The following is a 23,503-nucleotide window of genomic DNA, read 5'->3' on the forward strand; positions in this document are numbered from 1 at the left end:
AAGCACTCCACATGAAACTGCAGTAAAAGTGGAGAATTAATTTCTATCAAGGGGCAATGATGGCCTAGTGGTTAAGTTGTGCCGCATGTACAGAGGCTGTAGTCCTCCAAAGCTGGTAGCCTGGGTTCAAGTCTGACATGTATCTCTCTTACCGCATGTCATTTGCCGCATTTCATTCCCCACTCTCTCTCTCTTACGATTTCCTACTCTATCCACTGTCCTGTCTTCATAAAAAAAATAATAATAATACAAAAATAATATCTATCAAAATGGAATATTGGATTTATTATTGAATATGCCTCACAGGCACAGGATCCCAAAGGGTTTATTGTTGAATAGTCAATCAGATAACTACACTGAGACATAAAATGACCACAAATACCCAACAGACCAAAGAGATGTCAAACATCCAGAAAAAAAGCTAAAAACAGAATTAAACCTATTGAAAAGATTTTGGTCATTTACTTCAAAGAGATGCAAAATGTCACATGACACCAAAAGATTCAAAACAACAAGTAAAATACTTCAAAAGTGATGCACAGTTACCAAGAGACACAAAAAGACCACAAAGACATGCAAGGCAAACTGCAGCAAACAAAAAGCTGCAAAACAACCACAAGACACAAAATAACTACAAAAAAGCAAGAGACATCATTTGAAATCACGATACTACAAATGTTGCAGCCTATGCTTTTAGTCATTGTGGTCGTTATGCGTCTCCTTTTGTCTGAGTATCTTGCTTTCCTGAATGAACTGCTGAGGAATATTTAACCTGTTTGTGCCTAGAGGTACGTGGTTAAAACAGACAGGAACATACAACATTCAGGTTCCTTTTTAGAAAAGAATGACAGATCTTGACAGCATTTTTATTTAATCAAAGTGTGTGTATCAGGACACACACGTCGAAAAGTTTTATTGATTCAATCCCATATGAGATTGTTTACATTGCAGAATACAGTGATGGATGTGAACCTTTGTTTTATCTTGTTCCTCTTTTTCTCTTTCTGCTCAATTTGTGGTAGTTTGCCAATGTGTTTCGTTGAGATAACCCCTCAACAATGGTGGAGTTAAAATAGCCCACTGGAGGGAAAACACTGCAATTTACTAATCTGCTGGGAAAGCACAGACATACAAAGCTCGTACAGTAGGGGCTCGGATCCCACAGTGAAGCTGGACTCTACAGTTACCCAGGGATGTAGTTATTTGAGGACATAGTCTGACAGAGATTTGAGAGCCAGGTCTCAGAGGGAATTGAGTCAAACTATTCTTGTGAAAATATGATGCATTACAAAAATATTAATCAAGGAACTTCAATGGAAAAACTAAGAAATGTATGCATATACAAAGATGGAGCACAGTTTCTGTGGTGCTTCAAAACCATATTTTAAGACATCTAATCGGATTTGTTCTCACCATCCCCAGAAGAATTGATATGCAGTGTATGCACACACATACACTCAGTCACACTATTATTAAAGAGTATCAAATCCAGGAAAGCTTATGCCATAACGGTAGTCAAGGGAAAATGAGGACAACACATACAGTTTAAACAGACAAACTGAGACCTCTGTGACCTCAGTGCCAGAGTGAAACAAAGAAGCTGACAGAGCACCACTTCCTGCATGTTCAGATAAATTCAGGTTATGACTGACAAGTCACTCCTTATCCAGAGTTAATTTATCTTTGCAGGTCATTGATGCTTGCTCCCCATCAGCTCATCCAGGTTTGTTGGACGATTTGCTGAATGAAGTCTATCCTCGTTTAATTTGGTTGCCTGGAAACCAGCTGTCAAACCCTGAGAGGAAAAAATAAGGCAGATTAATTGTTTTCTGTTACATAAATTATATTTCTTTGAAAAATTAATCAATTTTCATAGATCCCTCCACTCGAATGAGAAATTCTAAAGAGGGGGGGGGGGGAAATTGAAATGAACTGGTTCTTATAAAATTAATAAAACAAATATGAAACACAGCTGCTAATTGCTTTACTGTTTTAATCATTGAAGCAGACAAAAATTAGATCTAAATAATTATTCAAAAAAAGTTGGTCTCTACAAAATTATTTTCACCAGCTGAAGCTTCTAACTGCACTTTGGTTGTTTGCAGGAAGTGTATACGTTTTTAGAGTTTTTACCAGCCTACTGTTGTTTGAAATTCAACATTAAGAGAAGTGACCAATCTTGTGCGGGTCAATGGGTGTTCTCCTGTGTGGGTCTGGTGCTAATCAAGAATTCTGCCTGATAAATGGCCATTAAACTTACTAGTGTCGAGTGCTTACACATTAGTGGATTAAGTTGGGTCTCTGTCAATGATATTACAAAGAATACAATCAAGCTCTATATGTTAAGATTTTTGAAGACAACTTTTGCTGTGGTTTGGTGCCATGTGAATAATACTTGATTTACTGAACAAAAAGGTTATAGTGGGGCGTATAATCTAAACAACAACCTGAAGACACGAACTGCTTGAGCTGACAATGTGGCTTTAAAAGAGATATGTATGGGTCTTTTAGCCACCAAAAAAAAATCATTTTTGTGTTTCCCAACCTCAACTTTTTTCTTTGAGCCTACTTCAGACTGGATTTTACTTTAACAAAATAAAGAAAACTGAGCTGTAACTTTGATATGTCATGTTGGTGGAAAACAGATGTTTATTATCTAAAATCTGGCAAATTCTTTTCCCTAAAAGATAAGCACCATGGAGGTTATAATTTTGGCAACACGGTAAACATGTCTGAGTTCCTCACCTAGAAAGCAGGATGGAAACATGGCTGTTCCAAAAAAAACATGAAGGGGAAAATTAAGAGGACGGGAGCAACTTTATGGAATCTGGCCAGATAAGAGTGTCTAATAAGAACTTTGTGATTAAACAATTTCCTTCTCGAAGTGGAAGTCTGAGACTATAAAATAAAAATATCAGGGCAGTTGGTCCATACACTGGATGAGTGACTAACAGCAGCTACTGATTAGATCCATCAGGTTTGTAAATCCACACAGAGACAACAACAGGATATTAAACAAAGGCAAACAAAGAGCCATTTCCGCTCATCATCAGTGATCAGGTTGTGGCCTCAAGTTGCTGACACAGAGATAACAGCTCCACATAGTTAAAAAAAACAGTTTTATGTAATGGGCTTAATACTCACTCAGCTGTGTCGTTATGAAGTGTACAATCTAACCTCATACAATACAAACCTGCAGATGATACAGAAGTGTTTTCTCTGCTCAACTCAGAGTTTCCATTCGATTGGATTTTACTCATTTTGCAAACAATACTTTTCATTTGATAAATGTAATACTCCTAAAATGCGATTGTTAAGATTTAAAATAAAATAAAATATATTACATTTATACAGGCCTAAGCAAAAGGAAAAGAGACATACAACATATCATACACAATTGGAGCAGGCACAAACAAAGCACAATCAAAGCAGTTCATGCAATAAAGACAATACTGGGGCGACAAGGGAAAAGAATGATCACAGAGGCCACACTGAAAGCACAAGGTCACCTCGTGTGGTGCTTCTAGTGATCTGACTGCTGTTATGTTGGATTGTGAATGAGTTCAAAGGAGGAGGAGCAGTGTTATGCTGAATTTTGTAGACCGGGTAGATGTTTCTGTATTTCATAACATCTTCCCAGCTCAGCAGTTTATGGTTATTTAATATAATACAATGATATGAACTGTTAGGCTTCTGGTCTAACACTGAGGGTTTTCTTGTAGAGAGTAGCTACTGGCTGCTAGTTTGACCCCAGCTTGTCATACAGTATGTTAGATGTGAAATAATCATGGCATCCATAAACAGTTTGGCAGCATTAAAAGTTAGTGCATTTCTAATAAATTTAAAATTGACTAGGCTAAATTTGACCCTATTGCACACTTTCTTAATGTGCGCTTTAAAAGAGAGATTAGAATCAATAATAACACCCAGATACTTAAATTGCGGCACAATACTAATGTTTTGACCAGAAATTGTTATATTCGAAACAATGTTACATTGTCTTTTTGTGAAAAACATTCCTACATGGAACGGCTTGAACGGCATGAACGGTTTAGCCAATTGGTTATCTGATTCGTGGCTTTAGTGAGTTGGGCAGCAGCCAGATGTTTTGTCTTGGCGTGCACATACAGTATACTACGGTGTCGTCTACATACATTTGTGTTTTGATGTCAGGGCAAACCGACGGCAGATCATTCATATATAAACTAAACAAAAGTGGGCCAAGTATCGATCCTTGTGGTACCACAATGCATAAATTAAGAGAACGTTGGTTGTTTACAGAAACATGTTGACTTTTACCAGTTAAATATGACTCAAACCATTTGAGCGCCAACGGGGAGAGGTTAAAAGCAGACAGTTGTGTAAAAGCGGACCTGATGGTTGACTGTGTCGAAAGCTTTGCGAAGGTCTAAAAACACCAACAACACCTCCCTTGTCAACCATTGCTCTGACCGTCTCTAAAAAGAAACAGTTAGCTTTTTCTGCAGAGTGAAAAAAATAAACAAGCTGCTCTGATACACACCTCTCAGCAACCTTGGAAATCACAGGTAAAATACTGATTGGGCCGTAGTTACATATGTTCGGAGGGTCATCTGACTTGAATATGGGAGTTACAATTGCGGTCTTCCAGGTAGTTGGGAATATCCCCTGTAGTACTGACTGGTTGATAGATTGTGTGATGGGGTAGACTAGATGTTCTTTCAGAGAACCATACCATATATACCATAAATATCCTTTGCTGTTGAAAGAGAATTAATTATTGCTTGAGTTTTAAGTTCAGAGATAGGTTGAATGCTGAAAGAAGGCTTGCTTTCATCTACTTTAAGAATATTTTCAGTTGTTAGAGGAAAATTCTGGGCAATTTCAGCCACAGAATTGATAAAATATTCATTGAAGGCTACAGCTATTTGTGCTGGATCTTGCATTAATTTACCTTTTAAATTCAGCTGTAACTTGTTCCTAGGTCTGTAGCTAATCCCCATTACATTCTTAATTTGTTCCCAGATCCGCTTTGTGTTACCCTTTGCTTCATTGATAATTGATATGAAAAAATTGGCTTTAGCCTTTCTGATCACCTTGATTACTCTTTTACGTAATGAAGTGAACCTAAGTGAACCTTCTTTCCGTTGACCTTTCTTGTAAACTCCTTAACTAGACTATGTAACTTGGTTGCAAACATTTCGCTATATGCTTCTGTGTTGCTCCCACTAAGTATATTTTTCCAATCAGTCTCCTGCACTGCTCTTTGGAAATTACAGGGATTAAAGCAAAAAAAATATTTTTGACTGAAAATTCTCAACGTATAAAACAAGTAGCAAATAGCCTATTATAATTGGTGTTTTCTTTCTAAGGAATAAAACTGACACTTATTCTTTTTTGAAAGCTCAAGCTCGAGGCTGACAGATATGAACTAGCTTCTTTTTGACAAATGTGACCTACAGTCAAGTGCATTATATATATAAATTAACAGTCACAGCAGGTGAAAGTATATAATAGAAAATTAAGGTAGGGGGGTCTGGGGGGACTTCCCCCAGAAGAAAGAAATAGCCAATTTAACATCCAAATTAAGTTGTCCTAAAAAAAAGAGTTTTAAGAGACCTTTGAGATTAACTATAATCTGACAGCAAAAAATAAACTTCCCTTTCTGGTTTAATTTCTTTTCATGTGCTGTTTTCCACCTTTAACTACATGCAACAGTGATGCCACTGTATAGTAACGACACTGAAGTTGTTGTGATTTAAGGGAGGTCACTTTTAAAATTTGAATTTAAAAAACATCTATTTCAGAATGTCAATGAAGTTTCCATTTTGTATCAAATGAGACTGATGTACCTGCATGCTATGCAAGCTGCAGGTCAAGCCGTTTGCTGTCCCATGGCCTCGTCCTTCCTTCAAGGCGGGGCTATGATGTGTTGGATACAGAGAGGGCAGCGAGGTGTTGTAGGCCAGCATGCAGTGCTGCTGACGTCGGTCCATGGATGCTGAGGAGCGAGGTCTGAGGCCTGATGCTGACGCAGATGGAGACTTTATGTTCCTGCCTAGGCTGCTTGATTTGCTCTCCTTTCGTTGGTACTCTATCGGAGACTGAAGGGCTGCAGCGGACAGTAAGAGGTGTCACATGACTCAAATGTACATAAGAATAAAAAAACTCTTAAACTGTGCGGTCACAGAAGAAACACTTTACCATTTAGGAAGTTCCTTTGTGTCTCTAACATCTGGACTACGTCATTGAGCCAAGCTTCCTGTATATCCGGAGATGATGTCTGCATGATGTAACGTGTCAAGATGCCATTAGTCCCTCGCGAGGTCAGGGCCAGACAGCATGGATCTTCCTCAGAATGATCCTCCACGCCCAAACAGCTGACCTGAAGTAAGCAGGAGAATTGTTCAACATGAAAAAATGACATCAACCCAAGAACTTTATAGATGTTTTCAAACCTAGTCCATAACTCTCACCTTGATGCTGTTTTTAAAAGTGTACCCTGGACAAGAGAAGCCCTTTTTCTTATCTATTGGCTCACTGAAGATGACCAGCTGCTCAAACAGGAAGACCCGCCTCTCCCTCGGCCTGGACATTAGACCACTTTCCTGCTCGCTGACGGAGAAAGTATCCTGCTGGAGCAGCTTCCCCTGAGCTGTGATTTTCCCCTGAAAACAGAGGGCAAACTTTGTTGCAGACCTCAGGACATCCTGGATGTCGTAATGTGTTCCTACTGCAATAATATGTAAGATTATAGTTTGTGTCTTACCTCAAAACCCTGCAGTCTGCCCACATTCATCATATCATTACAGCGTTTTGGCACAAAGCACATCACCTCCACCGCCCTCTGATGGAAGAAAGACAGTGGAGGAGAATCAGTAAGTGGGTGAGTTATATACAGACTCCAATCGTACTTTATACATTCATTTGCCAACTTATTAGATACATGTGGCTAAAACCAAAGCAGTCCAACAAAACTATGTTACAATAAATCCTCCCTTCATGAAAAACGATTTGGATATTCAGCTGTGTTTTTCTGTATTTTGGAGGCTGAACTTGATTTGGGGTTTGAATTTATTGCTTTACACAAAGAGGTGAATCTGTTATGCAGCCTGTATTGATATAAATGGAGTTGACAAAATAAAAGAAACACGCATCCAGCAGATACTAATATCAGTAAAAACTTAGCAATACAATATTAATGAACCGAAAATGTATTGGAGGACTTTTGTATAAGACTTCATTGGTTGTAGCTAAAGTCAGTGTTCCTAATAAACTGACCGATGTAAATGTATGTTTTCACATTCAGTAGTGACGTCTTACCTGCAGCTCCTCAACATCCCGAGCTGCTTTGCTGTAGTACTTCAGGAAGTCCTGCAGTTGAAAGTTGTATTATGAGATTCAGTAACATCAAGAAAGGAGGAACAAATCCAATGTAATCAATTCCCTGCAGCTGTATGATTCCAACAAAGACATATGTAATGAATATACATAACAGCAATATTGCGGCTGGAGCTGGGGACATGTATAATGAATATTTCAAAGGAATGATTTCTCAAATCAAAATGGAATAAGTATGCAGACAGTATACAAGAACAGTTGCACCATAATCAGGAGGACATGTTACCAGGAAACCTCTCTCTCTTTCCTTTTTCTTTTACCACTATACACTCATCAGTTTATCCTTGACCATGAGTGAATGTTTGTGCCTAGTTTTAAAATATTTCCTTCAGGTGTTTCTTGAAATTTCACTTTCACAATAATTGCCCTGTAAAGTTAGCCAGGAAAGCATATTTCCAGGACATTATGCCACAGTGAAGTAGACCTTTGACCTTTTTTGCTTAAAAAAAAAAAAAAACATAATCTTTTCATCACTTTATCCTATTGTAACAAAATTCTAATCGCTTCAATCTGGAGTCCAAGTGAATGTTTGAGCAAAACTTCAAGACATTTCACTCGGGAGTTCCTGAGATGTGAATGGGCGTAAGGATGTAAGGAAAAACAACCTGATAAAAGCATGTACCACTGCCTGGCATGCAGAGGAGCGTTAAAGAGCAAACCTTTAGCAGTAGCTGATACTTCATTATCCTCTGAACAGGTTTAATGAGCAGATCATTGAGCTGCAGCCTGTGACCTAGCTGCTGTCGGAGATCCTGTCAGGAGGAGAAAAGCAGTGAAGATGTGTTGTCAGTAAAAAGTGTTTCAGGAGCGCCTTAAATCGGACTGCAGTGTAAAAGTTTACTAACCTCAAAGAAGGTCTCAATATACTCAGAGACAATGTGCTCTGATTTGGGCTTATTCTGGCAGTAAACAACATACATCTGAAGACGCCGTTCCTGGAAATACAAGGACTGATGAGCGAGAAAAATGACTCATGTGACAATAATTACAAATATTCTGTGTCATAAGGAATGGAAAGAGGAAGAATTAAGCTTCTGAGCTGTTCTGACTCAGTCTCAGGGTGTTTCCATTACTCTCAGGCCTCAGGGGTTTGTTTGGGGGGGGGGGGGGAGTTTAGTTAAATTTGTGCAGGGATTTTGCCTCATTAAATAGTTCCAGTGGCTGAGAGAGAAGAGAAAGAAAGGATGGTTTGATTTGCTGTTGCTTAATTAGGCAACACTGAGTGAAGCGGATATAAAAGCTGTGTTGGAAAGAGCTGCAATAAATCAAAAAGATTCTCCAAAAGTCTTTTTTTTTACAACAAGACTAACAAGGGGCGGCAGTAGCTCAGTCTGTAGGTGACCTGGGTTGGGAACCAGAGGGTCGCCGGTGCAAGTCCCGGCACGGACCAAGTCCGGAATGTGGCCTGACAGCTGAGGCTACCTGAGTTGCCACTTCCTGAGCACTGCAGAGTTGCCCTTGAGCAAGGCACAGAACCCGAAAAAAAACTGTTCTGGGGCGCTCGCTGTGGGCAGCCCACTCACTCTGAGACCTCTCCATTAATGCATGTCCATAGGATACTGTTTGTATATGTGTATGTATTTCAGCCTGTGTGTGTTCATGTTCATTTAACAGAGTGTAAAACCGAATTTCCCCTCACAGGATTAATAAAGTATAAATTATTATTATTATAGACACAGATTTGTAAAGTGCCAATAAAAAGTATTAATCTGTGATGGTTTTTTTTTGTTACTGTTCCCTGGTATTAAAAACATTAATATAACAGTAATATAACCACAATTACTTATGAAAAACCTCAAGTTAGAGCTCTAAGATCTGTGATTCCAGCTCATTTTAAAACAGACTGCGGTCTCTGCGCAGTATCTTTCAAACTGATTGTTATCTTTGAGAGCTTTTTAGTCGAACCAGTGTGATAACAAGAGCCTTTATTCTGCAGCTGCACCTGCAGGCAAGTGATCTGCAACATGAGGACACATCTGGATGGCAGGGGGCCAAGGCTTTACACACAGCCAGAGTTCTAATTTGTGTGATGGCTGCAAACTTTAGCTGAACTTTAAAACACCCACAGAGAGACCTAAAAAAAGAAACTTCTCGTCAGAACTTTGTTACTCACTGATCTGTGCACTCACGTGTTTGATGAAGAGCTGGGCCAGACTGTCTGGATCGTCCACACATTTCTCCAGCTCTCCCAGGAAATAACTGTGTTAAAACGAAGCAGAGAGGTTCAGGAGGCAGGAGTCACGCAGCCAAAAACACACACACACTCACAGACACTCACAGGAAGGAAACACAAGCACAGAGGAATATACAATCATGAAACATAAAGTGCTCAATAAAATAAGTGGACATTTTCAAATTCAAAGACAGAGGATCTGCTCTCACTCACTCCTTATGCCAGTCATAAATCTGGTGGATGTTTCCAAAGACAATCCTGTCCTTTCCTTTCATGTCCTCCGGAACTCCTTGATTGGCTATGGTGGCCATGTAGCCCTATAAATACATAATTGCACACACACACACACACACAAACACACACACACACACACACACACACACACACACACACACACACACACACACACACACACACACACACACACACACACACACACACACACACACACACACACACACACACACACACACACACACACACACACACCATAAATCGCAGTGGTGTCAAAAAAAAATGTTTCTTTAACACGTGAAAATTCCAGAATACTAATGACGTAGGAATCTGAAGTATGTCTTGTATAAATAATCTTATTTAATAAATAAAACAGAGACACACCTGCACTATGAGTCCAAGATCATCCACATACAACCGTTCGGTCTCTACTAGCTCTGTCAGCACATATCTGATAGAGAGAGAGGAAAACAGAGAGAGAGAGAGAGACATGGAGAGAGATAAAGAGAAAAAGAGAGGAGGTAATGGTGAGTGAAACCAAAAATAATAGATGTTGATCATTTACTTACAGAATGAAACATTTAAAAATAATTTAACTGTATACGTGTTCAAGAAAGTTTGATGTTTTGGAAATTCACAGATTTGTCCTGAGTTGCATGAAAAAGTTGAAACCACACAGCCAGCTGGCCTATCTTATCTTATCAGTTTATCTTATTTAAGCTTAGCTTAATCTATTTTATCTTAGTTTAGTTTAGCTTAAGTTAACGTAGCTTAGTTCAAACTATCTTAGCATAGTTAGGCTTAGCTTATTTTAGTTTAGCTTAGTGTAATACTTGAAACGGGAAGAAATATTTCACTTAGTTATGCCCAAGTTAAGCTTAAGTCACAACTTCCAGTGTTCAAAAAATTAAACAAATTAAAAAAAAACGTGATCACAATGTTGTGATCAAAGTCACACATGAGTGTCTTTAGCTAATTTCTGAATTAGTAAAAGCTGTGCAGAGAATAAATGTTTTTTATAACTCATCCTTTTTATAAAGGATGGCTGAGATGACAGGCAAACAGGGGCAGTGAAGCTGTTTACCAGGAGGCTTAAGGCCCATCTCAGCTCCATGTCTTGTCTGTCGCTAGGTTGACCGAAAGTTAATGGAGTCAGTCCATTATGTTGACTGCTATCACTAGGCTTCAACCCTTCTCTTCAGAAACCAGTGGGTTCCATCACTCAGACTCTGTTTGTGTTTTAAACCAGCAGGTCAGCTCAAGCATGTTAAGTCTTGCTTGTTTAATTAAATAAAGGAGCCAGATGCAGTGACTTCCTAGAGTCTTTTCTGGTCATTTTCTGGTCATTCAATTGCAATAAAAATGTCAATGAACATTTTTCCATGCCTCTATATTGATGGCAAAGAAGATACATCTTGACTAAACTTAAGAGGTGATGAAACTGTCTTATCTTTGTGCAGAACAAAGCTAGCTGTTTCCCTTTATTTCATGCTAAGCTAAGCTAAAAGTCTGCCTGTATACAGTTTACCATACAAGCATGAGTCTGGCATCAATCTTCTCATGTCACGCTTTGCAAGAAAGCAAAAAAGTGCACTTGATAAACCTCAAACTTCTGTTGTAAATATAACTGTAAAAACATACATGCTCTTCTCTAAGGCAATGTTCATCTCCTCCTCGCTGTCTGTTGTAGCAGACGACTGGCTGGCCGAGTCCTCAGTCACTTTGCAGCTGTCTTCTCCATCTAGATTGTTGATACTCGATTTTTGACTCTGAAACACACAAACAACACAGTACAGGTTTTAGTTCATTAACATTTTAACATATTATGTAAGAAACAACAGATAGAAAGACGTCCTGTTCTGTTTGACAGTTAAACAAAAAGGAAAGTACATTTATCAAAATGGTTTTACATGCGTGTGTGTGTTTGTGTGTTCATTTGTGTTGTGAATGCACACAAAAAAAATCTGCAACGTGTGGAAATCTAGGCTATTCAACTGGTAGAATACAAATGATGAATCCTCCATTACCAACAGATGATGTTAATGAATTTGATCGATAGAACACTTTGAACAATTTGTAAAAGTGTTTACAGAATTGGTGGTTCAATTATCAATTTCTCAACTACCTCTGTTGTGATTTTGACAGAAAGACCATATTTTAAATGTTTACCCAACATAACAGAAGGCAAAGAGCCGGAGCTAAGGCGGGCCTTAAGCCTCCTGACAAACAGCCTCATCACGGCCCTAATTATGCTTAACGCGTATCCTTCATAAAATCAACACCGATGAGTACTGATGAATACAAAAATTCACACCTTGTTGTGTGTGCCGATAAGGATAGTAACTTATCAGACAATAATTGTTTTTATACCGGGCTGTAAATGTGTTCATTTCTGCTGTCAAAACGGACATTTGAGCATTGGGGGTGTCAATGGGACGTCTGGGGCTTTTGGAACCAGCCTCAAGCGGACACTTGAGGAATAGCAGTTTTTTTGCACTTCCTCACTGGGTTCATTTTTCAACACCCGAGGTTGCCGCTTTTTGAACACAACACATTTGAACAGAAAATTCTCAATTCAGGGTAAGAAAAGACCCCTCCGCTTTGCTCACACTGTCGTGGTTCCATTTAGCAACAACAACCTGCTCACTCCAATTGTCCTGCTTATTATCAAAAATTAATCAATAATTTCAAAAAATTGGGTTGGGGGGGGTTATTTGATTAATTTAAAACGATCATTTCTTCATCTAACAAACCGTCTGTTGGAATCCACAGTTAGAGCCATGTCTGTAACAATGGTTATCTCTGTAGCCTTCATAAAATGAGCTCAACAAGCCTTCATCACTCACATTTGACTGAACATTTCCACTAATGGTAATGTGAGACAAGGAGAATAGAATAGACCGCTGTCTAGGAATAAAGTCAATAGATTGTGTGGCGCTATATAGCCTAATTCAGTGTATATGATACCAATAAGTTCTTTGCAAATAGTATGTTACAACAAGAACTAAGAGTGAAATTCTGCCATAGCCCCTCAGCAGCAGCAGCCCCTCAATCAGTTTGCTGCTGACAGTGAGAGTGAGGAAGAGCCCCTAAGCACTCCCAAACACAAGCCATGAGCCCATAACTCCAGAGTGCGCAGGATTCAGTAAATGCTAATATTATACTGTGACGAGTGCAGTCTAGACCTGTTGGGAAAAGTGCCAAGACAAATCGTAAAGATTTAGCGCTATATAAATTAAACTGACTTGAAAGATTATTGAAAAGACATTTGTAAAGAGGGAATAGTTGTAAAACGTGACCTTGTGTTTTAAATCACATGGTTAGTCATAATTATGTGTTGTATAAGTTGCAAAGAAAAGTGCACTTTTTAAACCTTATATACTAGAAAGGCTGAACTTGTATATCTCCAGTAAAAGGTCATGAACTAAAGTGGGCTGGTCTGAGAAAAATTAAACTCCAGGGCTGAAAATGAGTCTTCCTCTGGCCCTGGAATAGAATAGAATAGAATAGAATCAACATTACCTCACTCTGCATGTCTCTTTCTTGCGGGAGGTTAGGAAAGGGCCTCTGACAGGGCAGTTGTTTGGGAGAAAGAGCTTCTGGACTACACATCCTGTTTCTCCCCACCTGTTCAACACACACACAAAATATCAAAAAGAAGAAGCTCGCTGTTAGGTGTTTTTAAGTGCAGGAGGTTTAAATTAAAGGCACTGCATATGTCTGTCTTAGAGCCTCACTGTGTCTCCACAGGGAACGATGGTGTAGCTGTGGTGCGGCTCCAGAGGCCTCAGCTGAGCTTCGCTGTGGGAAAGGAGCGATGGCGGCTGCCTCCCGTCTGACCTGCACATCTGCTTCTCCACTTTTCCCATTCTTTCTCTTGCATCAGAGCTTAGCTTGCGGACAGGATTGGTGAGCCATTTCTTGAGGGCGCTGACATGGTGCCGTGATCCTCCAGTTGGGGAGTGTGAGCAGGGGCTGGAGCTGCCTGAGGCCTGGTGGGGCACAGAGCCCACTGATGGAGGAATGCTGCCGTCACTGCACGCCACAGAGTACGACTCCGCTGCAGAGAGACATTAAGAGAGAGAGAGAGCGAGAGAGAGAGAGAGCAGGCGAGACAGGGGGAAAAAGATTGAGTTAACGTACAGAAGCTAATTGTGGGGTTACGTCCTCTCAGGTCAGATAATGCAGACAGATTTCTGCACAAAAATGCTGTTCAATTTCCTGTCTTGAGCCTTAACTGTAACTTCAGTACAGTACATACCGATCCTAAATCATTATAAACACCAAAAGGGATCTGTTCTCACGAGGAGGGACTCATAGATTCAATTGGAAATGATGTACTGCAGCTTGACTGCACATAATTGCTGTACATAAAGAGAATGTATTTCAACCAAAAGGATCAACCCTAAGCTCTCAGTCTGTTTAAAAGATTGTCAGATGTGTTGATTCTTTTTTGTCATATTAACAGTTTAGCCAATCGGCATTCGAAAAGCAAAACAACCTATAGGCTCTGTAGTCTGTACTATTTGGTAATCCAGTTGTTCTGTCCTTTTCATGTCGCTCTATTTTTATGTCTCTCTATTTAAACTTATTCAGTATCTTGACTGTAAAAATGACTGTACTGTACTCATGCATTGAAATCTTTTATAGGAAGCTAGTAACTGTCTGATAGATGTCATGCAAAATCCCCCTGTGAAATGTAGTAGAACTCTAATGAAGCATCAAATGGATGAAAATAATACAAGTGAATAATTAGGAACTCAGCGTTAGTTCATGTTCAGGTAAATGTGCAGTAACATTAGTTAATCGATCTGTTGGATCCCCCTGTTTTGGCACACCTCGTACCTGGAGCCTTGTTTGACAGAAGTAGTTTGTAGCTAGTTAGTAGCACCTAATGCTCTCTTTATTTCTCCACCTGGGCCTGAACCAGTACTAGGGCTGACACCATTTAACTCCGCAGCTGGATTTGGTTTCCAACTCTACGTCTCTGGAATCTGGTATCTAATCCTCAAAACACACTGTTTTCACCAAGCACCCTAACATTTAGATTTCACTCTGTTCTGCTGATCATAGCAAAGTAGAATCTGTCAGGAGCCCCATTTTGTCGTTTTGGACTCTTCCCAAAAGCCACTATCCCCTGTCAGCACATTTATGTAAGCTGTAATCATAATAACAAGCTTTAAAGAAGCCAGTGGAAATCTGGGCCAGCTTTATGCCAGAACTGCCCGCTACTGCCATGATAGTACACTACAAGTGAATAATGTTTTTTTTCTCTCCACCATTTCACTTCTCTTCTTATTTCATGGGGAGCAGTGAAATCTTCCCTAAATATGAAAAACGCACAAAAAAGAATCAAAAATCAAAGATGATCATGGTAGTGATTTTATTAGTGTTCGTTGACAGATTCATTCTAATGGCTTTACAGAAATGCTTTTAAGATTAATTTAACAAATCTGTAACCACGATAAGAGCAAAGCAGAAGAGCAACACATTCAGCTGGTGCGATTGTCTACAGATGCTCACATACGGTACACACAGACACTGTTTGTGATCATGATGAGAAGAGACAGCCATCTGCTCTCCTTATTTTTCATCAGTCAAGGTCAGCTCTTACAGGACAACAAACACCGCCTCACCATCTGTCAAAATATTACAAATGCACCTTGCTGCAGGTTCGTTGAGTACATATATCAACATATTCTACAAAGTGACCCTTAATGGTGCATAATGATCATTTGTGACATCCAAAACAGCAGCCAAGCTCTGAGACTGCAGCTTCATGTTTGTTTGAGACACTTATGTAATGTGTCATTTTCCCACAGTGTAACAGCTGGACCCCCGTCCCGACTGCAGAGAGTGTCAGCAATGCCTGCTAGCATGCATGCTGTGAATGCTTCCTCACAGGCGAAGGGGGGGGGGGGGGGGCTTTTAATCAGTCATATTCTTTTTTCTAATATTGGCCATTACTTAAGCGATATAACTCGCTACATTTGGAATCAAATCAACTGATGATGCCCAAGGCTTCATAGCATATTCAAGCCAACAACTTTGGAGTTTATGCTGTTTATTCTTTGTTTGTAGAAAACCAAAGAAGTTTCTGCTCCTTGCCTCTGACTTTTCTTTGTTGTCAAAACCATGTACACCAATATCAGCCTAAAAAAAAGTGACAATGTTTTTCTGTGCGGTCTCTGAGTTGATCATTTTAATTTTCATCAAGTTGTTATTTTAACATTTTCAGTTTTTTACTGGTAAAGTGAAAGATCTTCTACTGAGTAAAACCATGTAGCGGTCTTTTAACAGTCAATGTGATGTGATATATTGGGCACATCTCTGTATCACAGAGGGTAGTTGCAATAACTTTTAAAATAAACACTTAGAATTGACAAAACAATGTAGTAAATCCACAGATAGAACGTAAAGGCTAATAATTGATCAAAACTAAATCTATTCTATAAATCCAAGCTTACAATGAGAAGATAGTGTTTTAGAAGTCAGCTTATATTACATAAGAAAAATAAATATACAAATGCTTATCCAGCTGCGGTGGGGTGGGGGAGAGAGTGAGCGAGAGAGAGAGAAAAAGAGAGAGAGAGAGAGAGAGCTGTTTCTGTGACCTACTTTAAATTAAAGTAGTCACTCTCACTCTCTTTGCATAACCCTCTCTCCTTCTCTTTGAAGAACAGATGGCTTGGAGACAGTTAGCTCCACATTAGCCTGTTTAACTCCATAAATGGTCATGGTCAGCAGTGCTGTTTGAGCACTGCTTTAAACAGTATGATGACACCTCAACAAGTCTAAGTGTGACTAAAGTATATCACATGCCAGGCATTTATTGGTCTGTGTATGGGATATTAAAACTGTTGGTGCTCGTAATTCTGTACATGCTGATTGATGAAATCATCCCTATTGCGATCAAATCCAGTCTACTTCACTTCCTGTCGGAAAAATTGCCAGAAAAAAACAAATCTGCCCCTTTTATGTCATCTGCATCTGCTCACTCCTAACCTTGATGGTGCAGGCTTCATCTGACAGATTAATATAATTAAAACACTCACATGCACACGTACACAAACAAGTCGTCTTCTCTTCGCAGCATTAAAATAATTGTTTCTAAAAAGAAGACTTTAACTTGCATGCATGAAGTGATAGAAACATTTGCATTGAAAGCTCTTTGACAAGCGGCTGGTAACAATGTAAAAATGCAGAGTGGAGCTCAAGGTTAAACCAGGATTTGATTGGCTGATCCCCCTTTTCATCAACTTATTCAAATCCAGAAGATACAAACGTCTATAGGTCATTAGCCTGTACTGCCTTGTAACAACAAAAGTGCCTCCAACCACATCAGCCTTCCATCTTATGCATATTTATTGTTTTATAACTGTGTTGTGCTGTGTGTGCTGCTAAAGCTACCTGATATCCACTGGCCAGTTGCCAGTGCTGCATAACAAAACAGTTCAGTAAGTACTTAATCTCAAACTCAGAGACACCGGGCATTTGAACAAACATTACATCACGGATGTTGCCTTTGTGTTCAGATATCCATGAATGTTTCACCCCTGCAGTTGGTTTGCTCTTTATTTTGGTCATAGGGTCATATTATTTGTGTTTGCTGGTCAACTGTGATAAAAATGACAGCTATTAAAGTGATTATGACTGTTATCCCTACACGTCATGATCTAGTTGAACTTTTGTATTGCAGCAGGACAAATGACTATGTTTTCTTCAGACCATTACTTTCTTTTACCCAACACCAATTTCACAGTTCTTTGCACTGAAATCAGTTAGCAGTCTGCTAATGATTCCCCAAGTACAAACTAAACATGAAGAAGCACTACACTACAATATGTCACTGTTTCTGAAAACAGAGAAACTGCCCCAACTCTCCAATGTCTAAATAAAAGTTGAAAATGTTCATGTTATCTACTCTCTGTGAGCACAGCAGTGACATTAACTCCCTTTAGAAGTTGATATGGCAACATTTTACCAAACATGTGGTGCACAAATCATAAAGATGCGGAGCTAAATTAGCATCAATTTAAGTTGTGCTTTAGGATTGTAAGCAAGCAAAAGCTTCACTGTTTTCCTCATCAATAACTTCGTCCATCTACAAGCAGACAGCTGGTATATCAAATCCATCTGCTAAAAACAGCTGCCTGTAAGTTGCAGATCCTGTGAGAGCCTCTTTGCATTGTTTACTTTCCTGGTGCTGCTCTCTGGGCTGCAGACTTGTGAAGCAGTGTTATCAGCAGGATGAGACACACCAGGGGACAGGTCATGTTTAAATCAGGGGCAGCAGCCGGTCTTCAGATCTCCTTAAGACGACGAACCTCTCTGCTTTTGATTTTGGTTTCTTTGTCTTTGGTTTTACAGAAGAACAACCAAACCGCACACTTCAGCTTACCCACACTTTACACAACTAACTTTGCAGATTCTTCAAATCTACAGGTTTTTGTTTGTTTTGATTTCATTTTCTTTCAAATAACTCACTTTATTGATTCTTAACATGTGTGTCTCCTGTTTTTTTTCCAGCCTAAGAGTTGGGTGGTGACAATGCATACAGTTGCATGTTACGTGTAAGTACACTTAAAAGTTAAAGAAAAGGCTCTCTGACGACCACAGAATGATAAAGGTCGTCATGAACACAAAACAGATTAGATGACAGAAAGAGTCCTTGCTATCCTGACTGTAACTTGTGCCCTTTGTGTTGACACTCACAAACAGGAACACGAGTTGTTAAGAAGGAAGAAAATAGCTCACAGCGATTGAAACATCCCATCACACATGCAATGTTAAGCAAAGAGAAAATGTCAATGACATTCCTCTAAGATTATCAAACTAAATTGAGAGAGCAAAAGGATCTTAACACGAGGGTTTTTTTTTTTACATTTCACACATCTATCTGCAGAGTCTGCAGAGCAGTGCAGCTCAAAAGAGAGCTATTCTGTAATCACTCCCTGAGCAACTGGAACAACAGAGGATTTGAGGGTCGGGGCAGTAATGGGATGTGTTTGTGTCTGTGTGTATGCTTATGCAGTATGTTTGAATGTGTGTGTGCGTATACAGCTGCCTTTGAATTATTGACACACAGCATTAAAGGGATAGAGATTAAGAAAATCACTCTGTTTTCACATGCTGCCTCATAAATACTTCTTCACCAAACAGCAGTGGCATGAAATAAAAAATAAAAAACAGGACTTACGCTATGCAAGAATAGAAAGATAAAAGTGTTATACTTAACAGTGATGCTATACTGGCAAGTAGTAATATGTTTTATCATGAAATAAACTAATTATTTCTCCCTCCTCATGTATTTCATTGAGACCAGGTGACAACCTCTGGGGCTGAAAGTGCCAAACACCGCAATTCCTGGAGTGGCAACTTAGGGGCCCATTTTTATAAAAGAAAATTTTAAAAAAGGTTCACAGCCTGGTACAAAATTATTTTTGCATGGCCATTTGCTAATTTTCCCATCCGAAAAAAACTGCAGAGTGGCTGAGCTATAGGTGATTACTTTAAGCTGTCTACTCGATCAGTGGGTCGCTCCAAAGTCGGTTCGCGGAGCTTTGTTCAGTGGGTCGCGATTGTGTGCCTTCGAGGTAAAAAAAGTCTTCAAACATGTTTGTTTTGTTCAATTTCTTTGCTCTGCCACCGGTTTGTAACATCTGAAGTCCAAATTGCACAGTTAAAAAAAGGCTCTATGTAAAATAATTAAATAAATCTGATGAGGTTGAATCATACCTGATATTTGGGACTCTATTTTTCATGATGGAGTTGGCATGTGTCTTGAGTCTGGACCAGTTGAAAACCACTGCTGTAGATGACATTAACTGAAATGATTTCTCTACAGTTTTGTCATGTTGGCGCCTTTTGGAGAATTTTACTCAAAAATACTGGAAAATAATTTGTGTGGGGTTAATCGTCGTAAGGCATGGCAAGGCAAGTTTACAACACCATCCATACACAAAGCAATTCATTGTGCTCTGTGGTAACTGAACATCAAAGATTTCTCCAGTTTATTTTGAATGAACTATATTATAATAATAATTTAGAAATTATTTGCAGCTGTGCTGTGCTTTCCATTCAAAGCCATTTCGGGTTTTTTTTTAAATACACTTTTTCATTGGTTTAATCTGTTCCTTTCCTTTTCTGTTCTTTTCTGTCTGTTTTTATGTGGCACACTTTGGGCTGTATGTTTGTATGTATGAAAGGTGCTTTATATTAAGTTGAGTGTTATACGTTGTTTGGTTCATGCTGCTGATCCACCACTCTGACCCGAGATGTGTTTGATTGACCAGAGTGGTCCCATCTTGCATTTTGTCTGATAAACAGACAACTCCCCTCAGATAGAATCTCATTTGGTGGCAATCACTGTTGTTCACAAGAACAAGTCAGCTCATGAATTAGTCACCGTGCATACAATGTATAACTTTGATAGTGTAATGTTTGCCAACCCCTCTTCTTCAGCTCCAAACTCTCACAAAAGATTGTCACTTGTAGCTCCTGAATATAAGAGGTCGATATCCATAATGACAAAACCCAAAGCTTCAAAAAAGTCTACTTCAACATGTGTGGCATTAAGGTGGCTAAGTCTGTTTCTTTTTCACATCTTATGAGTCAGACATGAATCAGCTCTAGCTCTTTTTCTAAAACACCGCCAGTATCTCCAATGTTGCTGAAATTCTCACTTGTTACCATCGCTTGGTCATTGGCTGATTTGTAAACAAGGAGCAACAATGTTGGAGCTAAAATGCTTAAAATTGTCAGGCTTTTTCCACTTGGCAAGCAAAAAACAAAAAACAAATACAGAGCAAAATACAGAGCTCTCAAAGATTAACCAACCTCTCTAGTAAGCCCTTTTTTTCCTGGTAAGGTTTTGGCCCGTTGGCCTGATGTGTCTACACAGTAGCTAAAAGTCCACAGGCTGAGATATATGCAAAAATAGTCTCTTTCATTAAGACATGAGTGGTCAAAAATATAGGTGCTCGCAGTGCAAAAAAGCAAACAAAATCAGCAGCAAACGATTTAGTGCTGGACTATCATCAGTACTACTTATGATATCAGGTATCTCCTCGTCAATTTTCTAAAATTGTCTCCAATACTGACACATCCAAGTGAAACTTTTTTGATGCCCTGGCTAAGCGCAGTCTCACACCTTCTGACGTACCCAGGAAAACACTTAGTGGAGGCTAATTCAGATTACAAATAACAATGTGCTGTTAGTCTTGCAGACATAGCTAAGGAGTGTGCGCTTGTTTATGTGGTTGATGCTTTTAAAAGGCTGGGGGGCACATCCTACAACTTCTTTAGTATTTTAATTTATCTCTGTCCTCTACAACTCCAGACCACATTTACGCCAAAGATAAAGGACCCAAAGGAGGACGGATTTATCCAAACTGCACACTCAATAGTTTTCAGGATATCTGATGATGCTGCCCTCTCACTTTAACAGGCATAAGAACACTGTCATGTGAATGGATGGATAAAGAACGCTTTATTGTAATCAGACTAAAGTACACTAAACAGAAAGGAGAATTACTTTCCAAACATTGAGTAAAAACATTTTTATATACAAAATGTTCATATATAAATCATCATCTGTAAAAACTCCACAAATAAGGGAAGAACTGTAGTTAATGTCCAGCTGAACAGCAGCACTACATACCTCTAACTCGGACAAAGCAGCAGCCACATTTACTGAGCAGTTTCCTAAACAGGTGTGGACAACCACATCCTCGCTGGTGCTGTCCCCCTCTCATAATGATCCACTCCCGCAGCCAGACTGAAGACTAACAGAAAGAGACATCATGCTTGGCAGACACAGGAACTAATCCTTTAGTAACTCCAAGAGGGGATCCGCAGTCATGTTCCAAATCTGAATAGAAACTCCGGAGACAAAAAAAAAAAGGCAAGCTGCTCCTATCCCATGATTAGAAGAATAACAGCAGGAAATACAGAGAGCTCGTGCTCTGCTTCACTCTGCAGCCGCTCTGTGTGGTCAGATAGTGGGCAAAGATTATGAGAGGGACCAAAAGTGAGTGAGGGAGCGACAGAGAGGCAGGCAATGGGAGGGGCTGTGGCGATGAAGGGGGTGGAAGCTTACACACTGCACTGCTGTGCTAACATCTGTTTCCCAGTTCAACCTCCAATCATTTCTCTTCCCTCACCTCCTGCTTCCTCTCCCCTCTCTCCCTTTATAACTCCCTCACCAGTTTCTTTTCTCAGTGCTGCCTCTGTGTCTGTGGGAGCATCCAATTTTAATACTGATATTCATGGCTCCCAGAGAATGAAAAACTGAGCAAATCCTCTCTCTATTTCTTAAGCATCAGCATGAAGTAAACATTTGGGGTTTTGAGTGTTTTGTGCAGACAATTATTCAATGGAGTGCCATAGAATTTGTGTTGGACAGTTTGTCCCTCTGTGGGGGAATTGTTGCAGGTGACTTGTCAATTTTTTTTCATCCAACACCATGTCAACTTGCAAAAATGTGTCCAATAGTGGGGTTTATTAACAGTGGTCATTAGGTGCAAAGGTTCTGCAACAGCAGAAATGATGTGTATTTAGAAAAACGTTGCACATTCAAAAGCAAAAAGACAAAACAACTGCATTAACATCAAATGTGTCACTTGTTTTTTTTTTTTGCTTGCCAAGTGGATACATACATGAAACAAGTCAAAAACCTAAATACACATATTCAGAAAACAACTGCAAGTAGAGAAAAACTGCAAATGCAACCTGAGTGCTCCAGTCCTGTAGGGGCGCTCTGTGGGAGTGGCCTGTCAATCACTGGTAGCACCGACCTAACATTACCTTGCTTCATCCTCTACTTACTCATATGGGAGAATGATGTACAAAATGATCATCATGAACCCCTTTCACACATACAGAAATCTCCTGAAAAACTCTGGAGATTTGGCTAACCGGAGGTTCTTTAGGCTATGTGTGAACGCAAACAGCCGCATTTTTCGCGCGGTCTTTACCTGGAGCAGACCCCTTTATCCGGCCAGACCCCTAATATTTTTTCCGCAGAAAATCCGAGTGAGCTGATGTCTGAACGCCGCAGCATATTCTACGGAGATTTCAACTCGAGCCAATAGAAAGAAAGTGACGTTTATATAGTGACTGGCTAAAGTGTCTGCAAGCGACCACTACGATCTCCGTGCACGTCATTACACGGCTGCATTATGTTTTCTGTTCGTCAGTATGTTGTTCTCCTCTCTTTTGTGGATGTTGTCATTCCATTGGATTACACATAGCATTGATATAAAGGAAAATATTCAAATTTTAACATAGCGGACTCTGTTGCTTCGGCCGCTACTTCCGTGTTGTTACGTCACGTCTTACCTCAGGAAATCCCCCGATCCCCCTCCCCTCTATCAGGGATAGTCCCCCGCTGTGAGGAGCATATGTGAACGGCTAGGTTGGGAGAATATTTGTAATTATCTAGATATTATCTGGAGTGCATAATGTGAAAACGGCTATATTGTGATCTTGGAGAAAAAATTCTTGAAACTATAACGGTTGAGACCATTAATGTATTTGGAAAATGTTTACTGAGGTAATAAATGGACTGAGAAATCAGGTTAATTTTCTCATCTGGTTTCAGACAATCAGAGCTCTTTTTGCAATCATTGCGGTCCCCCCCTGCAGTCCGTTAGAAGGTATGCAGGTTTAAAGCATTGTTTTCAGTGTACTCATTTGAGATATGCAAATGTTTAT

General features: G+C 39.6%; 1 protein-coding gene across 1 annotated transcript; it reads right to left on the bottom strand.

Moving 5' to 3' along the window:
• Positions 1-863: 863 nt before the first annotated feature.
• Positions 864-21,810, bottom strand: arhgef25b (Rho guanine nucleotide exchange factor (GEF) 25b). Its single transcript, XM_020646810.3, has 15 exons — positions 21,450-21,810; positions 13,525-13,847; positions 13,310-13,414; positions 11,429-11,556; positions 10,172-10,238; positions 9,767-9,870; positions 9,510-9,579; positions 8,226-8,315; positions 8,040-8,132; positions 7,303-7,353; positions 6,749-6,826; positions 6,456-6,647; positions 6,184-6,364; positions 5,832-6,091; positions 864-1,795 (listed from the first exon to the last, which is right to left on the bottom strand). The coding sequence occupies exons 1-15, from the start codon at positions 21,541-21,543 to the stop codon at positions 1,691-1,693; spliced, it is 1,941 nt and encodes a 646-aa protein (XP_020502466.1). The 5' UTR covers positions 21,544-21,810; the 3' UTR covers positions 864-1,690.
• Positions 21,811-23,503: the final 1,693 nt, after the last annotated feature.

The sequence above is a fragment of the Labrus bergylta genome, chromosome 5, assembly GCF_963930695.1.
Source record: "Labrus bergylta chromosome 5, fLabBer1.1, whole genome shotgun sequence".
Classification (NCBI taxonomy): Eukaryota; Metazoa; Chordata; class Actinopteri; order Labriformes; family Labridae; genus Labrus; species Labrus bergylta.

Excerpts from the sequence above, each read along its gene's own strand:
- arhgef25b (XM_020646810.3), bottom strand. The coding sequence starts at position 21,543 with ATGAGAGGGGGACAGCACCAGCGAGGATGTGGTTGTCCACACCTGTTT. Across the intron at positions 13,415-13,524 it reads TCGTTCCCTGTGGAGACACA|GTGGGGAGAAACAGGATGTG; the intron begins GTGAGGCTCTAA and ends TGTGTTGAACAG. Across the intron at positions 6,827-7,302 it reads GGGATGTTGAGGAGCTGCAG|AGGGCGGTGGAGGTGATGTG; the intron begins GTAAGACGTCAC and ends TTCTTCCATCAG.